General features: G+C 50.2%; 9 protein-coding genes across 9 annotated transcripts; 5 read left to right on the top strand and 4 right to left on the bottom strand.

Moving 5' to 3' along the window:
- The first annotated feature begins 1059 nt into the window (after positions 1–1059).
- Positions 1060–1765, top strand: BJX67DRAFT_303798 (uncharacterized protein). Its single transcript, XM_071027022.1, has one exon. It carries the CDS (start codon positions 1159–1161, stop codon positions 1597–1599), a length of 441 nt encoding a protein of 146 aa, XP_070889005.1. The 5' UTR covers positions 1060–1158; the 3' UTR covers positions 1600–1765.
- Positions 1641–5312, bottom strand: BJX67DRAFT_370440 (uncharacterized protein; the record flags this gene model as incomplete). Its single annotated transcript, XM_071030916.1, has 8 exons — positions 1641–1717; positions 1956–2709; positions 2776–3057; positions 3118–3470; positions 3520–3689; positions 3749–3998; positions 4038–5146; positions 5233–5312. 8 exons carry the CDS (start codon positions 5310–5312, stop codon positions 1641–1643), a joined length of 3075 nt encoding a protein of 1024 aa, XP_070889004.1.
- A 169-nt stretch (positions 5313–5481) lies between these two features.
- Positions 5482–6489, top strand: BJX67DRAFT_303268 (putative small nuclear ribonucleoprotein SmG). The gene is made up of 4 exons (XM_071027017.1): positions 5482–5553; positions 5618–5689; positions 5802–5876; positions 5972–6489. The coding sequence occupies exons 1-4, from the start codon at positions 5524–5526 to the stop codon at positions 6311–6313; spliced, it is 519 nt and encodes a 172-aa protein (XP_070889003.1). The 5' UTR covers positions 5482–5523; the 3' UTR covers positions 6314–6489.
- On the bottom strand, positions 5983–10975 carry BJX67DRAFT_346357 (transcription initiation factor TFIID subunit TAF2). The gene is made up of 4 exons (XM_071028416.1): positions 8320–10975; positions 7904–8272; positions 7059–7850; positions 5983–6998 (listed from the first exon to the last, which is right to left on the bottom strand). The coding sequence occupies exons 1-4, from the start codon at positions 10639–10641 to the stop codon at positions 6666–6668; spliced, it is 3816 nt and encodes a 1271-aa protein (XP_070889002.1). The 5' UTR covers positions 10642–10975; the 3' UTR covers positions 5983–6665.
- A 1244-nt stretch (positions 10976–12219) lies between these two features.
- On the top strand, positions 12220–14459 carry BJX67DRAFT_346354 (sn-1,2-diacylglycerol cholinephosphotransferase). The gene is made up of 6 exons (XM_071028415.1): positions 12220–12571; positions 12650–12753; positions 12811–12936; positions 12993–13036; positions 13088–13165; positions 13212–14459. The coding sequence occupies exons 1-6, from the start codon at positions 12544–12546 to the stop codon at positions 14095–14097; spliced, it is 1266 nt and encodes a 421-aa protein (XP_070889001.1). The 5' UTR covers positions 12220–12543; the 3' UTR covers positions 14098–14459.
- A 336-nt stretch (positions 14460–14795) lies between these two features.
- BJX67DRAFT_303065 (uncharacterized protein) lies at positions 14796–15983 on the bottom strand. Its single transcript, XM_071027013.1, has 6 exons — positions 15933–15983; positions 15368–15843; positions 15281–15306; positions 15127–15221; positions 15016–15073; positions 14796–14959 (listed from the first exon to the last, which is right to left on the bottom strand). Exons 2-6 carry the CDS (start codon positions 15794–15796, stop codon positions 14887–14889), a joined length of 681 nt encoding a protein of 226 aa, XP_070889000.1. The 5' UTR covers positions 15797–15843; positions 15933–15983; the 3' UTR covers positions 14796–14886.
- BJX67DRAFT_303114 (uncharacterized protein) lies at positions 15954–16609 on the bottom strand. The gene has a single exon (XM_071027015.1). It carries the CDS (start codon positions 16457–16459, stop codon positions 16034–16036), a length of 426 nt encoding a protein of 141 aa, XP_070888999.1. The 5' UTR covers positions 16460–16609; the 3' UTR covers positions 15954–16033.
- Positions 16610–17286: 677 nt separating this feature from the next.
- BJX67DRAFT_303116 (uncharacterized protein) lies at positions 17287–18220 on the top strand. The gene is made up of 3 exons (XM_071027016.1): positions 17287–17487; positions 17547–17641; positions 17706–18220. Exons 1-3 carry the CDS (start codon positions 17382–17384, stop codon positions 18087–18089), a joined length of 585 nt encoding a protein of 194 aa, XP_070888998.1. The 5' UTR covers positions 17287–17381; the 3' UTR covers positions 18090–18220.
- Positions 18221–18504: 284 nt separating this feature from the next.
- Positions 18505–20677, top strand: BJX67DRAFT_346321 (COP9 signalosome complex subunit 1). The gene is made up of 4 exons (XM_071028414.1): positions 18505–18970; positions 19033–19077; positions 19142–19422; positions 19491–20677. The coding sequence occupies exons 1-4, from the start codon at positions 18832–18834 to the stop codon at positions 20517–20519; spliced, it is 1494 nt and encodes a 497-aa protein (XP_070888997.1). The 5' UTR covers positions 18505–18831; the 3' UTR covers positions 20520–20677.
- Positions 20678–20815: the final 138 nt, after the last annotated feature.

Here is a 20815-nt window from a genome sequence, read left to right as displayed (position 1 = left end):
GCTTTCTAGTCCCAGGGTGGCTGGATCGGGGGCACAAGCTGGTAGAAGGACGCAGATCATCCGAACCACGGCTTCGCGGATCTCAACGGAAAACCCTCTCTCGGATGGGGCGCCAGAATTTTACGTTTCACGGCTGTGCCCGCTCGGTGGGTGGCTACATAGGGCTTTGTTGTTTCGCATATCCGCTCCAGTAACCGTACCTTCAACGACCTTGAGGAAATAAAACGTCTGGGTCGGGCAAGCCCGCACCGTTGCAGATCAAATCAACCCCGAGATCTGCACTTCCATTGGCTTCTGGGGGAAGCGGACGTTTGATCGGAGAATTCTGATTGTGTCATTGGATTGGAGCCCTTTGCTTCCTGCTGTAGGATCCAACACTCATCCTGCCATCCCGACGTCTCTCGGACAACAGCCTAGCTGAGCCGCTGGGGGTGAAGTATCCTTCTTTGTCCATTGGAGGCCATTGGCTTAATCTCTGTACTCTGAAGCTTTATACCGGAGACCGCCCTATCCAACTTCGCTGCATATGCAGACCTTGGCGCGACATAACCAAAGTCCCAAACCGAGGCGGGATCTGCAGTAGTATTTTCGCCAACATTACTTGCAATGGCCTTATGCTTGATCCAGCGTAAATGGACCAGCCAGTTCTGATTCACCATGACGTCCGGAAATACGGAACACCCACCCACACACATGACCATGCAAACCGATTCCGGATACCAAACAATAAGCTTCGAAGCTGCTCCACACAATCCTGAGTTTGTCGTCCGCGGAATATGAAGAAATGGACCACAGCCTGGCGCCGGTACGTAGACGGAGCCCACACCCGGTGGGTAGATACCTCCACCTACAGTCTCTTCGCATAAGGGTTTGACTCTTTTCCATCATTGCGGTCTGTGAATAGACAAAGAACTCTCGAAATGTGTGCGCGGGCCAGTGCGAAACGGAAACAACGCACATGTAGGTAGGTCTTTCATTCCCCGCATCAAGATTTCATGGCTCACTGCATACCTCCAGTGCAACACGCAACAACGCACTGTTCTCAGCCTGATCGACCAGTCTGTCCGTACCCCGAATTGCAAATCCAGAGCTGTGCGTATGCGGACATGTCAGTGCGCTTTTTCGGTTTAAAGTCCTCCATTCTCCAACCCCAGTTGGATGTTGGGTGGTTTCTGTGGAACGTGCTTTTTTTTTGCGCCCCATCCGAGTCGTTCCAAGAAGGGCTGCGACTCGAACAGTCAGCGTTTCCCTGCGGAAACCCTGAACGCCAATCTGGGCTGTCGGGTGCCCTATAGTGCAATTTCTGTCATGGAATTTGGCATGTGGATGCTGTTGGCCATTGTTGGGCCTACTCCTGCTAGCCCACCGTTTCCCTGTTTGTTTCTGTTTGGTGCTTTTTCATCTGGTTTGCACTCTGTTGGGGGATGTCTTAGCTACCGGCGTGGGCGTTGGAAACAGGTGTTTCAGGTTCTATTATTATCTCTTGAGTTGGCTATCTTGTCTTACATTGTTTTGCTCTTCTCCACTGGGGATGGTAAAACGCATCTCAGCCTTAGTTTCTGGTCATCAATCCCAGATGCGCCTCACAAGGTTGGATAATATCGTGCGGTTTCCCATGCGAGTTGACGATCCCTCAGGACTCATTGGTAAATGGAAAATGATCCATCAAGAAGGATCAATAACCATAAACGAAATTCAGCGCCACCCGGGAGAGAAGCTGAAAATTTGGACTTCGATAGATAGGGCGCAATCGTCCTAGAAGAAGGACCCAGCATGAACAGTACAAAGCAGAGCCCATATCAGAAAAGCATCACGTTTGCCGCGCTTTCCTGCGTCGGGTAGGATGGATGTCGCGGTTGCGACCAGCGCAATGATCCAAAAGTCGGTCAACTAAAAGCACTACATCTTGGTCAAAACAAGTACTACGAATAAAGTGCGGACGGGAGAAGACTCACCCGCCAATAAGACAAACGTGAATGCATATAGTATGGTTGGCGACTTCATGAACGAGTATGCAAGCTCGAAGTCCTTCGCAAAGACCGTAAGGCCGGCCAGCAAGCCACCCAAAATGACCCGAACTGCCACCCCAATCCCCATAGCGAACGTTCCGTCATGGCGTCGGGCAAGAAAACTAAATGCAGCAAAAAGAAGCATTGCAATCGACGCAACGACAAAAAAGTACACATATACGAACCCCAGTAGTTCCACATACATTCTCAGCAGCTGAGAGCTATTCATCTCACTGAGGTTCGCACTACGCGGCGGGACAATTCTCATGCTGGCGAAGAGAGCGGAGGTGACGTTCCCGACGAGATCGCTGAACAGATCCTGTGTGAGTCTGAATCCAATTGTGCCGTTTATAGGGCATAACTGATGGTTGGGAAGATCGTCTAATATCTCATATATTGCTTTCTGTTCGCTGATTGCTCCTCGGCTGTATTCAATTTCCATATCGTCTATTGTCTGCCGGAGTAATGTGATGGCCGCCTCCGGGCGCGGTCGCGGCTCTTCGCATGCAAACAGAATAGTTTCCACAAGATACTGTAGTTTCAAGGTGATGTCCAAAGTCAAAGCGAGAATCTGCGACCCCTCCAGAAGAAGGACAAGAACCACGTGGAACGGAAAATGAAGTTGAGCCCAGATCTGCTGCGCAATTGCACTCATCGAACGCCGCGGAGTTAGGTCAAAATATTCCTGCCATATAAAATACTAATATGCACGGGTTAGCTTACCGAAATACTCAACGTCAACCAGAGGCGATCAACAGAGACTTACCACGTTGGTGGTGACGCCGAGGATATGGACAAACGACCATTTGGTCCAGCCGCCAGGCCTCACGGTTTTATTGACGATTCTCGTCACGGAAATGACGCCTTCTCCAATAATGATCAACGTAAGCAGGCCCATGCGGACGTTCAGATGAGTGTCCTGAAATCCAATTCCCGAGGTAAAATAGGAGGTGGCCACTACCGTCCACACCTCAACCCAAAACAGCCCAAACCAAACCATCCATATGCAAGAACGAGCCGAGCGTTCTTCACCAAAGGCGAAAAACAACTACCATGAACGTTAGCATAAGCTATACCTATAATTTTCCAGACGACGCAATTGGCTTACCCCCATGTATATTACGCTCGAAACGAAGAGCGTTGCAGCTGTGATGCATAGGCCTTTGGCGGCACTGCTCATTCGCTTGCGAATTAAGAAGATACTGATAGTATATTGTATTGCCAGGAGGAGTCGACTTCCACCAAGAATGAGACTTAGGGACTGAAATGCCCAAACATTCTCGTCTCGAACACGGGTGGTGAACCGCGTCCCTGCAGAAGCAAATCCAACCATAGCACCCAGTTGCATACCTTTACAGATCCGTTCAAATAGCGAGTCCCGCGCAAAACGAATGTCAAACATGGTTACTTGAAGCCAGCTAAACCATATCACCCCAAGAAAGCCGACATAGGCTGCTAGAGCTAATAGGATAGGTTAGATCTGGAAGAGAACTGGTGTGGGGTTCCGAACCTTCCATATTGTTTATTTCATGCGTAGCTGTAAAGGTAGACAGGTTTGCAACGAAGAAAAGATCGAAAAAGAGCTCAATGGGAGTTGCATCCGAATGGCGGTAGAGGTGCGGAGGAAACCCAACCTTCTCGTCAATAGGTGCCTCAATAAGAGCTAAGCCCCTACGTGGTCTTCTTGAGGATGAGTTATCATTATACAATTCTTCGACAGCTTTCGTGTGATAACTTACTGATCTTGGTCGCCAGAAGTCTCGGGCCGGGGGAACGACCAACGACCCAGGGAGAAAATGGGTGCTCGGCTCATCGGACATGGATTTGCAGTAAATGGGTAGACCGGAGAAGCGTTAGTGGTATTCAGGCACTTCGGAACCGTCAGTGTGCTAGAGTCAAAAGGAGAATGGTATATCGTGTCAATTGCTGAGCTCGCGGGAACAGGGCCGGGTAGCACCTTCCGGCATGACATTTCCGTTAAAGCAAGTGCTTCAACCGGCGCAACTGCCCTGGCGGCTCAAGTCTCACTTTCAGAGGTCGCTCTCGACACCGTCATGGAAGTCCCAATGTTTTCTAACCCTCGTGAACCTTCAAAATCTGTGGTTGCTGGTGTATCAATCTCGGAGCCGGGGGTGACACCGGCTTCTTGTTTGAGCTTCTCGTAGTGATCCCCGGTCTCTTTGATCAGTGCCTGTATCTCGACTTCCCTCACAGATATGTCGGCCTTTTCTTTTCTTAGTTCTTCCATTCGGTTGATCATGAGAGACTTGTTCTTCTCTAGAACGGCGAGAGTGGTCCGTAGTCGGTCGAGACACGTTGAGAGCCGTGGAAGCGATGTCATCTTCGGGGGTGTTCTTGGTGCGTCTATCGAATCATTGCTGCCGTGTCCCATCGCAGCTCGTGTCTGGCTAGCCTCATAAGCCGCCTTTTCCTCCAAGTCCGAGTCTTCGTTGTCCGAAAGCGCTTCGGCATCTTCAATGAGCTCGCGCATCTCTTCACGCTGTTTCCTCTTCTGCTCACGCTCAGCCTTTCTTCCCAAGGATATGCGCCCATCTTCCACGTATTCGTCAAAACCCTCTGCAAAATCTTCATCGTCTCGCACTAGCCTTGTGTCCTTGAGGTCTTCCTTATCCACCAATTCCCAGTCATCATTCGTGTTCTCCTCCAACGATATATAGTCCTGCTCCGCCAGACCCTGACTCTCGTGCTCCTTCGCTAATCTTGCCCGCCTAGCTTTTTTTTCCCTGATTTCGGTCTCAGTTGGAATCGCTGATGGAGCGGTGACTTTCATAAGGTCACCGAATTTCGCCGCCACATCGATTTCCTTTTTATTACCCTTGTAGTTACCCTCATCGACTATCGGCTTCGGGGATGATGGCGTCAAATTTCGAAGCTCGTTTAAGTAATCCCCGCTATAGCTAGGTCGGTCCTGGTCGGGGCCAACTCTAAGTGGAAGCCGATTGCTCGATCCTGAAGGGGTTGTTGACCTCTGAAATGCGTTCTTTTCGAGCACTCGCCGGCTTAGGCCATGCTTTTTGGGGACTACGACCTCCCTCTCGCCGTCACCTTCATCGGTCATTGAAGTCTCTCCGACCCCAAACGAGAGGCGCGCTTTAGATTTCTGTTTCGCTTTCGAGCTACTCGGTCGCTTGACGATTGGACCAGGATCTACTCCTTAAAAATTAGCGCAACTTTGAAAAAAGGTCGTGATCAAGACAGATACATGCCTTCTGCCTCCGCGTCGTCCTCATCGTCGCCGGCGATTTTGCGTGGCTTCCTTCGATTCGAAAACCCGGAACTCATGTTTTAGTGGTCCAAACAATCGTCTTGTCCTTTGCTCTGGACCATCAGAGAACGCACCTTGTGGTAAGATCGTTGCGTAACTGCGTCACTGGGGCTTTGATCTGCCCGGAATATTATTTCTCCGAACCAGCTTGACTCTCGCCGATATCAAAAGTTCCGTTGCCAACTCCGATCTCAAGGCAGGAAAGTGAACCAGGAATAACGCGCCAAAATGCCCCAAGCACAGCCTGAGTTGAAGAAGGTTAGTTCAATTGTGAATCGCCAATTCGATAGAGCCATTGGGAGCTAACAACGGTGGTTTCCAGTATATGGAGAAGCGGGTATTCTGCGAACTGAACGGTAACCGCAAAGTCATTGGCGTCCTACGAGGCTACGATGTACGTTAAACCAACTTCGAGCTATCGATGCTCTATATACCCGGGTCTCCGAGATCGCCGTGTAGTCAACAAGCGTCGCAGGAACAAGAATCTAACGCAACGCTTCGCATAGGTATTCATGAACATAGTCCTCGATGAGGCATTCGAGGAGAAACAAGGCGGGGAGAAGGTCGCCATTGGCATGGTTGTAAGTGCAAATCTAGGGGCTGGGCGATTCGCCCGCTTCCTTCTTCGCTTGGTAGAAGCGTGGAACACTAACCGACCGCTCGTCATCCTCTCTAGGTCATCCGCGGTAACTCAGTCGTCATGCTCGAGGTCCGTTCAACCCCTCTCTCTCCGCGCCTTCCCGCTATCGTATCACTAATGGTGGCCCGTCTTGTAGGCTCTCGAACGGATAAGCGAAAAATAGTAATGAGGGTGTTAACTTGTGGTTGTGACGGGGGTGGAACCGAACATCGGGATGTCTGGGCTTCTTTTATTTACACTTTTTATACCATGTACGTGGGATCAATTCAAACAAGGAAGGAGTTCACGGGTTACTCTCATGGAACTACAGTATATGAGGTCATCTGTTCCATATTGTTATGTTTTGCCTTGGAGTGGGAAAAGGAAAACGTCGATTGATATATGCCACTCTCGCCTCGCCTCCCCGTCGTTCATATGGCATGAGCATCGTTACCCAAGGAGCCGTTCAGCTTAGCCCAGAGCTGAAAACGCCTGCTTTATTTGGAAGACACTACACGCAGTCTTACGAATCTTGCGCTAGTCTGGAGCGTTGAATATCGAGTCCCCTGTAGGAGTATATTCAAGTTCTGTTGAGAATCCATTCCAACCACACGCCAGGAATCGCTCAGCTCATGCATTCCATTCAATCCTAACACCCGACCTGCCGTCACCAACCCAGATGATATAGGGGGTTTAAGAGAAAATAATTAACGACTGATACAATACAGAGTTGAAAACTCATTAAAAACATCTAGCGTTTCGGTTGAGGCCCAATCTTCAATTTCAGTTTGAGCCCACCGCCGGGCGTGGCGGGTGTCCCTGGCGTAGAGGGAGCTGGCTGCGACGTGGTAGCGGGGAAATTCGGTATATGTAATTTTGGTTTCGGGAGCTGATTGCCGGAGCCTGGGGTTTCCGTTGAGGATGATGGGGTACTTGGGGGAGCGAGTTTTGATTGTTTGAACGTGATCCGGGGGCCAGGGGTTGGCATCCCCTGCTCTTCACGTTTGCGTTTTGCAGATGTCGAGTCTTTCGGGGGGTTGAGGGATGTGCGGAATTTATCTGTTCGGAAGAAGTGGAGGCGGCCCTTCGAACAGTCAGCGCATGGTTGTCCAGAGGAGCTCGGTTGCGATGGATGTGTTCTTACCTTCCCGAAGTGCTTGACGCCCCAGTACCGTGGGAATTTCAAGGCAACTTTCTTCGAGGTTATCGGGTCGTATATGACTTTGCATAGATCTGTAAATTCGGAAAGCTCCAAGGCACCGATTATTGGGGAGTTGCATGCAGCCCATAGGCATTCTTTAAGTACTTGGTCGCGGGCTACCTCGGTCTTGAGGGCGGCCAATGCCCCAGCAACTGTTTGTCTCCGGGCAAGATCCGCCCGGCGAACTTCTGTAGAGGATTCTTGCTCGATGATCAAGCCGTCTACTGCGGTGGGCAGCTCATTGGTCACGTTGCGGCCAAATGCAACAGGCCCTAATGCCCGTCCGAACAAGTCGTGGAGTCGCCATCTGAGCCAGACAGACGGGTCGTTGGACATAGTGAAGACGAACCACCGGAGAAGTTCAGGGCTCTTGAAGATATCAAGTTCGACCAGACATTCGAAAGCGTCGAGACGGAGAAGGTCATAAGTGCCTACTCGCGTGTAGGGGAGGAACTGCATGATATCGACATCGGCGATCCTAGCTTGCATGAGCTGCATTTGACAGTGTAAAGCCGCACGGGAGTAGACGTTTTGAAAAGAGCTCGACCACTCATCCATCCTCCTGTAACGATCTATTTCCGCTACGGCGTCTTTTTCCAGCTGCTCTTCAGCCTGAGCTTCTAGGACCGCTTCCATATCAAAATCGTTGATTTCGTCGGCGCGTGTCTCGACTCTTCCCAGCATTGCGTGGCACAGGGATCTCATAAGAGTCGCGACGTAGAAGTTGTCAGAGTACTTATCGCACCGTCAGCACAAATTTCCTTAGTATTGAACGATGGCTTGCCCACCTCGTTGTTAGAGTTGTCATTGAATTTTAACTTGTCAAATAGGAATCGCTTTACCCTGGTTGGAGTCTTGCCATTGTTGTCGCGGACTTTGGAGATCGCCTCCGGAATGACTAGCTGGAGAACATATGCTGCCCTGTCGGAAAAATCGTTTGATCGAGTCATAGGGGAACCTGTCAGGCAGAAGAGCTCCTGGAAAGCTTTCTCTAGATGGAATAGGCCCAGCCAGTTAATCTCTTCCTTCGCATGTTTCACTAAAGCACGTGCTGCAGCCGCCCTGATTCCATAGAAGTACCGTCGATCCATCAGCGTCCGAACAAATATCGTCGAGATCAAAGGGTGTTCTCGTTGGGCAGCCATGTACTGGAGAGACTATGAACCGTAAGCAGATGTAAAGACGAGAGGGCGAGCCAGCTAACCTCTAATTGAGCTACTACATCCCGATCCTGCTGGAGTTGCGAAAGATACATGTATCCGGGCATTACCAGTGAGAGCTTGCAGATCCATTCGAAGTCTGCATCCATGCGAATCCATTCGTAAGATTCCTGGCCCATTCTTTCTTCGTCTTCTTTGCTCCAATCAGCAAGTCGCCATTGTTGCATCTCCTCCTCGCTCTGCAATACATCACCAAGGCAGTAGAGCAGGACATCCTCCTGTATCTCCGTATTACCGTCAGAACCCACAACTGTAGCAGCACGTTCCTTTTGCCGCTTGTTCCTTTTCAACCGTTTATACTTCGTGTTATATGGTATGTCGAATTTAGTAATGCCCTCTTTGATCTCGACAATGTGTTCATAAGGTGTACCATCTGCTTCGTGGATTCTGATGGTCATAGAGCCTGTAAAGACAGGCTGAATTGCACCAGCATAAACATTTCGGATCTCTTCTTTCACATCACGCATGAAAGCATTCTTTTCTAAGTCGCGAACACTTGGCTGATCCGACTGGACTTGTCTGATCATCATTTCCACCACCAATTTCTTCTTGTTGAATCTTTGGGTTGCTTGGAAACGAGGGCATCCGGCACCATAAACCCATTGGTTGAAGAAGGTCTCAAGCTTTGCGTGTCCAAGTCGCTCGCAGGTCCTTTGGAAAAGGGAAGAGGTAACAGCACCATTTGGTATCTCCCCCATACGAGCATTCAGAAAAAGCCGGGAGATAATTCGGGACATTGTGGCCTTTCCGCTAGCCTTGGTGAGACGCCGATCGAGAATGAAGAGTACCAGTGGAGATTTAAGTGCGATAAATTCGGCTTCCGATGGGTCTATACTGAGAATATTCCCCATGTCGTGTATCGAGGGGCGTTCATAGTCCAGATCACATACCCTATCAGACAATTGTTTTAGTCGGAATCTGTATTCATTATTCCCGCAGAGCTTCCGCATAAACGTATCCGTGATATACCAAGCAACGCCAACCGTTACCCAAGTATCAGCCGGCTCTTTGGGGACAATGTTGACCCCAATCCACTGGACGGCGAGTGCATGGGTGATAGAACGAGTCGAATCGTACATAGGGTCGATTATCTCCTCCGGGAACAGGAGGCGACTGCTACAGACTGAGAAGCAAGCTGTTGGCAATGTATCTTCCGGTGCATCGTCGACAAAGCATATCTTGTAACTTGTGAATGGGTATGACCCATACGTCAACGAGAAGAAATCGATTGCTTTTGCCATTGGGAAGCAAGTGTTACGGACTTCATCACCCCTTCCAGGGAGACAAAATGCGTGCAAGGGAATAGCATTCTGCCCAAGTTGTTCATCCTGATCGCTTTCGCGGAAGTCGGAAAGGTTAACATATTCAAATGGGCCGACAGCAAACCCAATTTGTCGAGCAGATAAAGGAGTGTAGCAAGCAAACGAAGCCGTTTTCTTGCTGGGATCCCTCGGGTCAATAATATCGTCGGTCAAGTCCCCAGAGCAAACAACTGACAGATCCAGAGCTTCATCATCCGGTGCGAAATACCGATCGTGGTTCGTTACTGACTTTGCGCGATCTCCAGCCGCAACTGAATGGTCTCGCGATTTGCGCTCGAAAACGTCACCTAGAGTGCATGGGCAGCGGATGGAAATTTCCCAGGTGCAGCGCGAAGAAGGGTCGTCGACACAAGGGAAAAGAGGGCATCCTGTCCCACGATCCAAGGAATTTGTCGTGTAAGCATGCGGGTAGCGCCTGTCACCACCTTCAACACCGACAAACTGCAATCCATCCCGTATATTATCCACAACGAATTCAATGTACACAGTAAGAGCCGTAAACCGCGGGAGCGAAGTCTCCGCAGCCTTTGAACTTAATGGGCCCTCCGTATCATCAGTTGTGACGGGAGCACGCAATGCCATCTGATCCTGCGCCTCGACGGAAAATGGATCGAGCTCTTCTATGCGTACGCTTTTCGGAAGGGTTACGAGGAGGTCAGGTTCGGCAGGAGTTTTGAGGAGGCCATCGAGTTTCGGCGATAAACGCTGGTGGTAGTGAGGACCGTACAGCTGAAGTGACTCGTAAGGGTCGACATATTTGACTGTAGGTACTTTTCCGCTGACATTCAGGCGCTTCAACTCCCCCTGTCTAAAATTTAATCGGATCGTGCGCAGGTCTCTGTAGTGCGGATGGATAACGATCTCGGTTTTGCCCTTCAGGCTGCGATTCGCGAAGTCTATCTCCAAGTCGACTCTCTGGTGCGCGACTGTATACCCCAGACCCGGCCAGCTTGGGCCAGCGAGAGTATCGACGACGCCTGGCATCGCAAAAGATACTCAGTCGTGTGCTGCGCGGCGAGCGCCAAGCTGACCATCCACCGTCATATCCAGGCTCAATGAGCGATCGTACCGGAATCCGGAAGCGTTTAAGCGCGAGATGTTATTAACGCGGGGGTGGTTGAAGGTAAAGTTGGAACTGAGATACCTTATCGGAGGAGTTGTTGGACGAGCCGACGGAGCTCCCTGAGTTTGTGTTAAGAGATGGATGACACAACACAAAGAGGAGGAAATGACGAGTACTTGGGCGAAAAGTATCGGGAGCCTCGCTCAGATAGCGAGCCACAGTCCCGGCTCGCGAATGTCGACAATCCACTCACTCGTCAGTGGCTTTGTTCTCGGGGCGCGTGTTCTGCAAAAGCAAAGAGCTCACTCCTTCACGTGATCTCGCCATATCGTCTTGATTCCTCCAGCCTCGACCTGAAGGCAGTCGGCCGCAACGCCGCAAACAAGATTTCTTCCTTGGTATTGAAAGTCTTCTAAAATAAGTTAACAGAGACCATACGCTGATATGCAATACGCAGGCGTCTGCATCAATGAAGTTGGTGAATAGTGTGGATGGAGGAACTATATATAATTCACTCCGAGCAAGCCCCCACAGATACTCCCACAGCCAGCGCGAGAACCGGCGTGGGTATCACTTTACGAACGCCAACAACAACTACGAACAGTTACTAGAGACAAGGAATGATGGACTCGAACAAAGATCCAAGGCTTGGAGCTACCATGCATGATTCTTGAGCAGTTGCTTCGCCAGCTGCGCGGTCCTTGCGCTCCAATGCAGGAATGTCCGTGTAAAGGAATTTGTCGGCGTATTATGAATGTTTACAGTGATGGTAGTCACCCGTCCGGGCGACCGTTCTTCGAGACAAGAGTATAGTATTATATCTGGGAGCGTTAGCCATTTGTGGCTGTTAGATTTATGGGCTTTTTTGGTGGATGCGGATTGGAAAGCTGGGCCCGGGGTCCGTTTTCTTTTCTCTAAAGGGGATTACCGTCCGCTTCTGCCGGCGCGGATACTTGGTATATCTGTCTATCTTCTGAACATGTGGGCGGTCTTGGGGAAACTTAATTTCCCCGTCAAGCATGACTTCAAGTGTCGTCGAGGTCTTCTCGGAGCCTCATCCCACGGAAAGGGAGCGGAAGGCTGACGGGGAGTTGCAAGGAAGTTCGTGGGTGGCGAAGGTGGGTGTGGCACGTTCCCCCGGGATGGTCATAGGTGAAATCATGACCGGTAGTGGACGTGATATCTCGCGATGTTGACTTGAGCAGATAGACAGATAGATGAAATGAGAATTGTTGGGGGCGTTGACTGTTGTGAGTCGTGTCGGTATTGACGTCCGGCCCTCACGATGCTAGAGCACGGCTCCATCATTTCCTTCGGGATAATCATCCGCATCTACCGTCTAAGTGTTAAGGCTGCCATTTGTGACGGGTAAGACTTGCCCGGTGGAATCCATAGACGAGCCAAGAGAGAAGGATGTCCGAATCCTCAGTCATTGACAAAGAATGCGTGCGGGGTGGAGCAGACGGTGGAGCAGAGGGAGGAGGATCAAGCTTGGATGCACGTGATAGGCACGGAGCTTGTGCTCCTCAAAGTTCAGGAAGCAGGAACCGTCCCAGACTCCCAGCTCCATCTGACTCGCATTCCAGCTCTTGGAAAAGTGGACCTCTCCTGAGATTCGCTTTTCCTCCACTGGTTCTCGCCGGCCGACTCTCTCTTCAGTTTCTTCGCAACAGGAACGCTCCAGAACTCGCATCTTCCCCTCAAATTACTGGCCTCGATTTAGTTTGCTTTGTTTTCCGCGTCTCATCCGCACGCTATGAACTAACGTCGGTCGTTCACATAACACCCCAAGCCTCAACAGTCCGTGCTGCCGTTCGTTCAGAATGATTAGGATATTTCGAAGGATCCGGGGTGAGTTCAACTTCAAATTGCCAGCGAACCCCATAGCTTCTTTTTGGAAGAGCTAACGGATATTGCGCGATCTAACAGAGATTCAAGACTCCCTCTCCGACGACGTTCTGTTACCCCTGAAGAGCTACAAGTACCAGAGCGTCGATAAATCGTACATCTCCAATTACATTCTTAGACATTATGTATTGCGCCCGTGCTCCAATGATTTTCGATATCTAATCAGGATGGCGGGGTTACAGTGGAATGCTTTTGTCGAGCTGTTACCGCTCTGGCTCGCCCCGAACATGGTCACCCTTCTGGGGTTCCTGTTCATCGTGGGTAACGTCATGCTCATAGAAATCTTCATGCCGGATCTTGTCGGGCCAGTGAGACGCTCTTTTTTCCTGTTTCGACGCCCCGCTCTAAGCCTCTCACCTTGCAGGGTCCATCTTGGCTGTACTACAGTTTCGCCCTAGGAATGTGGATGTAAGGCGTTTGCGCCACTGTTCCTCGAACCGCGGCTGACGATAAGACAAGGTATTCAACTCTCGATAACGTTGATGGAAAGCAAGCACGACGGACTGGCACTTCGAGTGGATTAGGAGAGCTTTTCGAGTTAGTGGACTGTTAGATATGGATAGAAACCTGCTAACCTCGCCAGTCATGGGATTGATTCTCTTAACTGCACTCTTGCTAGTCTCCTCGAAACGGCAGCGATGGGCTTAGGCTCAACGCAACTCGGAGCCTGGACGGCCCTTGTACCTTGCCTCGCCATGTACTTCTCAACCTGGGAGACCTACCACACTCATACGCTCTATCTCGGATACTTCAATGGCCCTACTGAAGGCCTCCTGATCGGCATAGCCATCATGATTGCCTCTGGCTGGTACGGCCCGCAGATCTGGTCTCGGCCAATCGTGGAACTCCTGAACTTCCCGGCAATTTTCGGCAACAACTCAATGAAAGACTTATGGGTCCCAATCCTTGTCGGATCGTTTTTCCTGGGGCACCTCCCGGGGTGCGTCTACAACGTTATCTCTGCTCGCAAGAAGCAGAACCTTCCCATCTCTCCTATCTTTAAAGAGTGGCTACCGATGGCCACTTTTACCGGATGCAATATGGCTTGGCTCTTTTCCCCCAACTCTTCTCTGCTTTCTGGCAACCGACTGGTCTTGTACTGCTGGACGTTATCTTTTGTCTTTGGGCGGATGACCACGAAGATCATCCTCGCACACCTGTTAAGACAACCGTTCCCCCACTGGACAGTACTGCAGACTCCGCTAATTGGGGGCGCAATCCTCGCAAATCTCCCATTCCTGGGCCTTCCACCCATCAGCGCCTCTCTGGAACTTTTCTATTTGCGGGCGTACTTCCTCTTCGCATTCACAGCATACATGTACTGGGCGTTCCTAGTGATCAACCGCATCACAACCTTCCTCGGCATCAACTGCCTGACAATCCGCCGAGACCGATCGGTGGAGAGGGAGATCACCCTTCGTACTCTAGGAACAGAACAGCCTAGCAGAGGGTCCTTCAAAAGCCACTAGCCAACAAGCATCGTCGGAATAATTGGGGTTGGCTGAGCAGGCCTCGAATTGCCCTTAACTTACACAGGCCACTTCCCTCATATACCTGTTCGTTTTCCCCAACAAAAATACAAACAAATAACCGCCTACATATATACATGCAAGCATCAGTTCAGCTGTATTTGGTAACCCCATTGGAAAGGCCCACAAGCCACACATACGCGCTATGAATTTACGACCGTGAGTGATGCAGCATACATACATACATGCACATGAAAGATGAACAAGAGAACTCGAACCTAGGGTTTTTTTCTCAAAGGATGGAATCTGTCCAATTCTATTCTGCTTTAGCTTTCAGGATTGATATAGATTAGTACATACTCGTTTAATATGTAAAAATATTGATGGAAATGAGATTCTCTCTTGTATTCTTCGTTGTTAGGGGTTGACTCTGATCCCGTTGATTCTCCAAAGGGTAATTTCCTCGCCATCTCCACAAAAATATAAGTTTTGAGGTTCTTGACCTCGTAGTCACATGATCTTGAACGGAAAGCTGGATATCGCTTGAATAAAGAGCTTCATAGGACGCGGTTTGGCGACTATGGAAGTCGTTGAATAAGCGAATCATAAGCACCCCGCTTGACCGCACAGCGAATAGCTGTCAAGTCGCAAAGTATGTTTGAATAGGCCTTGGGATAGTTTACCAAATAGTTTGTTGGGAGGCTGGCTGTCTGGGACTTCTTGCCTTTAGTTTACGTTGGGGGGTGACATCGTGATATAGGGGTGATTATGTGCTGCGGTGCTGCAATGCTAGCACATGCGTCCAAATAAGAAGTCTTTTACAATCGGGGAACTTGAAAATTCGGGGTTCAACAGTACACAGCTTGGATGATCAATGTCAGTTCTGTGTAACAGCCTGGGGAACGGGGATATGCTGACTTCAAGAAATACTCGAGTCCGACCCTGCGCGACTCGAGGAACTTTGGTCGGAATTTAACTGAAAAGATTGTGAGTATGTCACGAAGTAGGCGGAATCTGCACAAGACCTACAGAGAACACTTTTCGGAGGGAGGGAGGGTAGAGCGTTCTTTGCGTGCGGAAATGAGATGACTAGTTTTGTGCGTAGGTCGTCGAACTCGGAGTACCTAGAGAAACACGGATGAGTCTAGCCTGGCCATGAGAGTTGTACTTCATGGAGGTATACCTCATGCGGACTGTGATGATGCCACCCTATCAGACAAGTCAGTTTCCTCATGCACGGCCATTTAATGTGGAGCCATCTGGAACATACCTCAAGTGCCCGAATTCTGCAATTCCAAACCACATATGCGCCGATACCAGTTTTCCCTTGCACAACGACATAATCATCAATCGTAACGCTCTTCGCCCATAGACCACGGGTAGTTTCCGAGTTCGGATCCTCGGTATGATCCTCGAGGGTTATCGCTGGCCCGCCATCGGTAGAAACCTGGGACACGCGAGACACATTCCGGTGATGACTCCAATACGGAGGCACTATGCCTGAGACAGGGCGTTGCTTTGGTGACAAGTCGGAGGACTGCGGAAGGGTTGGAGTAGGGCTGCTGCAGCTCTCAGTTGAATGTGATGCGGCTGGTGTGTCACGGCCAGGGGCGCTGGAGAAAGTCGGTGGAGGGGGGGAAACGGGGAGCGGCTGCGGCCCTGGTACCCAGCGGCCGGTCTCCTCATTCGCTGGCTCCATCCATTTAGATATTGCAAAGCTGAGTAAGGGAGGGTGTGCGGTTTCTACTGAGACAGGTAATACAGTAAGTCAGCTTTATGCCGCATGAGAGGAGGGGTAGGTGGTGGGCACTGCAAAGTAAGGATGGTTGACGAACAGTTGCCGAGAGGTTTGCGGGTCAGATGGTCGACTGCCCTTGAGTTGGGGTTAGGAGGCGGTGGCGGAGTTGAATGTGGTGGACAATAACTCTCGAATAATCTAAGACAGAGCCTTAGGCGGGGTTTGGGGGGCAAAAGCAGCCGTCGATTTATGCGTTGCACCGAAGTATATTGAAGCCAAAGCTGGCCAAGGGGGCGCGAGAATCACGGGAAACCTGACCGCCAAGGCGCCTACCCGGATCAAGAATGCGAGGTGGCACTCGCTGCCAAAAGAGCTCAATGAATAACTCTCCTCCGTGGTTCGGTATGCAGACAAAAGAATAAAGTCTTTTCCCACCCTGCTGCACGATGGTATGTATGGTTGAATGAAAACCCCACCCAGAAGAGTCACGAGGCCAGGCCATCCAAGTGCACAAAAGCGTTCAAGGAAGCTCGTCAAACTGGTTCCAGAAAAAAGACTGAGCTTGGGTCCTCGAAAAAGCCAAGCCTCTAAGTGTCCAATCGGGGCCCGCGTTGAATGAGACATGCAGAGCCTAATCAAAATCTGTGAAGGCTCTTGATTTCAAACTGCCAACTTTCTCAGACATTCCGTCGCCATGTGAGTATCTTGTGGAACCGCATCGGTTGACTCAAGAGAACGCAGAGCCATCCATCGATAGATGCGCAGTTGGATAACATGGCCATGCAGCACTCACGATTCGATTCAAACTGCATCGGGAAGAGAGGCAAAGCAATGGCTGACGGGATATTGTCTCCAACTGAGTCAGAGGGGTGTCTCACAAAGTGCGGAAGGCTGCTTCAGGGGTCAAATCCACTGCATGCTTGCTCATCTTGCCAGGTTGTGTTGTGGACGGAGAGGCTGGCTGCTCGCAAGAAAGGGAGCTCCTTGTCTGGATGAAACGAAACTGGATCGACATGTTTTCTTTTGCCGAACATTTCCGTCTCCTGAGTCAAGCACAAGGGGTCGACCAGCATGAGTCAGTTCTCGGAGATGGTAAAAGACAAATAGGACATGCAGAGGCAATGGGGTTCGGAGTTTTTTGTAACATCCAAGATCAGTGAACCTGAAAGCGCTGGGGTTTGCCAGATCTCGGCAGGCTGGGACGAAGCATCCAAAGCTAAATTGTTGATAGCGTCGCCACAGAAGCTCAATCCTCCGTCGATAGTCGAGTAACACGGGGTAAGACAAGGGTAATTTCCAATAAGAAGAGGACATAGTCAGGGTCTCCAGGACAAAGACCATTTCTTTCCCTTTCATTCAGTCTCAACTTCTCACGGAGTCTTGTTCTCACTCTCGGCTATTTACCCAGGATCCATTCGTTTTATCTCTTCCTACCTGGGACTTTCTTTCTCCTCTTTTCCCTGTTCCAGGAAGAGATACTTTTGAAGACCCTGACTGTCTTCTGTCGTTCGTTCACTCTTCCGGTCGCTATTCCAAATCCGTCAAGATGGTCTTGTTCCCCTGCCTAATCGCCATCGCCTCCGTGGCTGGCCTTGTGCAATGCCAGAGTACTTACTCGATCGATGCACAGGATATTGCTGAGGGCACTCGAGGTCATACTACCCTTATCTCCGGCTCGTTGATTCTGATTTAACCCTGTTATCCTCAACAGATCAGTGGTGTACCTCGCAGACCTCGGCCTGTCCTCTTATATGTCTCCAGCTCCCTGGTGCATCTGAAACTCCGACATCTAACGACTGCGACCCTGTAAGTGGGAATGGGGACCGTGGTCGTGGACCCGCTTCTTCTGACTGTGCTCAATTGCGAACAGGAATCCCTTTCGTATCGCTGTGTTTGTGACAACGGCCAATCGCCCAACGCCTCCGAATACTCCCAGACTATTCCCTACTATCTTTGCACCGAACAGAACAACCGATGTGTTGACGCCTGCCCTCAAACCGACGCAAGCTGCCAAGATCAATGCCGCACTGCTAATCCCTGCGGAGCTCAAAATCCAAAGCTCGCGAACACTACCTCGACCGGTGGAACAACTGCAACCAACACAGCCGCTTCCACAACATCTTCACTTCCACCCTTTACTGGTCTCCCTGATGACGATGACGCAGCGGTCCGACCGTTGACCGATCTTACTCTGGTCTATGGCCTCTTCGTTGTTCTAGGAGGGTTCTTTGCAGGATTCGCCACTCTTCTTTAATCAATTCCCAATGCTCAGGTGTCTTAGCGCATTTATGGACAATATTTGAATTGCTATTCTGTCCCCATTCAAGGCAATCTGTGATTTATCATAATTCTCTCGTCTGTGCGTTTGATGCAGTGGCTTCGACAAGAACCCTTTTCAGCTTCTAGATCTTGAAAAAGCCTGGCTGGAACTGTGAAGCAATAAACTCGCAAGGGTGGAGATAGAACATTTCAAAATTAATATTTCTGAGTCCAGTTTACCCGAGAGCAATGACAGTATGCCAGAGGGCATTGATTGTTTCGAGGTGACGCCCAGACACAAACGGCTTCGCTGCGGAGGTACAGGAGGCACTGATACGAGGGCGGTGGTGGAGGCGGTGAGGGAACGCAGTTACGAGGCATCCATGTCAATAACCAGAGAGGGAACGAGATGTCTTGAGATACCATCTCTCATGTCTCCTTCGTTTCCAGGCGCTTCATTACTCTGAGCAAGCAATCTGAGCCTGAATAAGTGATTCTAACTGCACACGGACTTTAAAAAGAAAGCGGGCAAATTCCCTCGACTAAAATCTCAGGCTTCTATGTTCCCCCGCATTAGAGTGACTTATTGATTAGGGGATTTTGTTGTCCATTTTGGACGGCCTCGAGTCCTTTCGAAGCTCTCTTTCGCGGAGTGCTACCGAAACTGGGAATTGATTATCCCGGTAGAAAGTTATAGTCACCACTATCGAAAACCACCCTATCCTACATCTTACGCAATGGAGTTAATGCCACCGGATGTTGCTGAAGGTAACTTCACTCCCTATGGGGCGCAGGCTACTGGACCTGGGAGTGCAGGCCAGGAAGCATCCAATGGGAACGTGGCTGCTTCAGTTGGACCATTTGTGAGAGTCGACGGTATGTTTGTGATGGAAGTGGAAAGCGGGTTCTATGGACTGTAACGTGCTAATATAAGGCAGATACTCCCAAGTTTGAACTGGATTCATATATTGCAAACTACTCCGGTGAGATCTAAGCCTTTGTTCACTCGCAAAAAATATGGTTGTTTCTGACGTTCTTTTGCTTTAGGCCGGACTAAGTTCAACCGTTTGTTTCTGATCGGGACCTGCTCCACGCACCTTTCTGTTGAAGCTCTTAAAGCTGCAATCGCAGAGGCAAAGTCCGGGAAGGATGTTTCTCGATACGAGCGTGCCGTTCAAGCACTTGCAGAGAATGCCCCGAATGAGATCGAAGCCGTCCTCGATAGAGAGTGGGTTGAACGGTTACAGAGAGTCGTCAGAGCCGAAACGGATCGACTAGAACATGAGTTGAGGGGGTATAAGAATAATCTGATTAAAGAGAGTATACGGGTATGAGTGACTGCTCTGCGTTCAAAGTCAACGTTGTATCCTGGGTGTCTAACAATGTATTGGGGCAGATGGGAAACGAAGATCTCGGGCAGCATTACCACCGCACTGGTGACCTGACAGCAGCATCCAAGGCTTATTCGCGCATGCGAGATTTCTGTACAACACCAAGCCACGTTGCCTCCATGCTATTCAAGATTATAAGCGTGGCGATCGAACGTGGTGAATGGCTAAGCGTACAATCTAATGTGCAGCGGCTACGGAGCCTCCAGACAAAACAAGAAGAGCAGTCTAAAAACCAACCGAAGATTTCTGCTGCACTAGGCCTATCACAGCTTCACTCCGGGTCTTATCTCGACGCAGCGAACAGCTTCCTAGCGACGGAACCAAGCTTGGGAGACTCGTACAACGACATTCTCTCGTCGAACGACGTCGCTGTCTACGGTGGCCTATGTGCCCTAGCTTCCATGGATCGAAATGAACTCCAGCGCCGCGTCTTAGACAACAACTCCTTCCGCAATTTCCTAGAGCTCGAGCCTCATATTCGCCGTGCTATCTCGTTCTTCTGCAATTCCAAATTCAGGCCGTGCCTTGAAATTCTCGACGCATACCGGGCGGACTATCTCCTTGATATCCACCTTCAGCGCCATGTTGAAACCCTGTACACTCGGATTCGCACAAAATCCATTCAACAGTATCTGGTTCCGTTCAACCGGGTCTCCCTTGAGTCAATGTCAAAGATTTTCGTTCTCGGAAACCGCACAGACCAACCCAGCCCGGACTCAAATTCAGCTTTTGTCCAGGAACTGATCGAACTGATCCAAAATGGCACGTTAGACTCACGGATAGATCTTGAGAAACACGTCATAGTATCGAGCCAGGGTGATAAACGCATCGAAGTCCAGGAAGCGGCCCTCGAGAGTCTAGAGAATTATATCGAAGAAGCGCATATCCGACTCCTACGCACGAATATTGTCCGTGCTGGACTGGAGGTACGGCCACTCGGCGATGAAAGGCGACCAAGGCCCGAGGAGAGAGTAGGCGGCAAAAGAAGTACGATTGGGAATATTTTCTCACGGGCTACGGGGACGAAGCATTAAGCATTATCATCACCAATTAGACATGTAGCCGCAGCTCTTAACGACGATATGTTTGAGAACAAGTTAAGGATTGAATTAGTATGCGCGCCGATAAGCAAGTGCCGTAAACAGTGCAACCTCATTAGCCTATACTTGCGCACCGTAGCTGGCAGGCGAACTTCCGTTTGCTCTGCTCCTGCCGCCGGTGGAGTAGGGCATGATCAAGAACCGGATGAGCTAAAAAGGAGGCTGGGGCATTCAAGAAGAACAGTACATCTGGAGCAAGGAGCATGACGGAGTTGTTGGTCTCGGTCATA

The sequence above is a fragment of the Aspergillus lucknowensis genome (genome assembly GCF_044049455.1).
Source record: "Aspergillus lucknowensis strain CBS 449.75 chromosome Unknown BJX67scaffold_7, whole genome shotgun sequence".
In the NCBI taxonomy this organism is placed as follows: domain Eukaryota; kingdom Fungi; phylum Ascomycota; class Eurotiomycetes; order Eurotiales; family Aspergillaceae; genus Aspergillus; species Aspergillus lucknowensis.
Note: the sequence above shows the minus strand (reverse complement) of the source record. Positions and strands in the feature narration are given on the sequence as shown.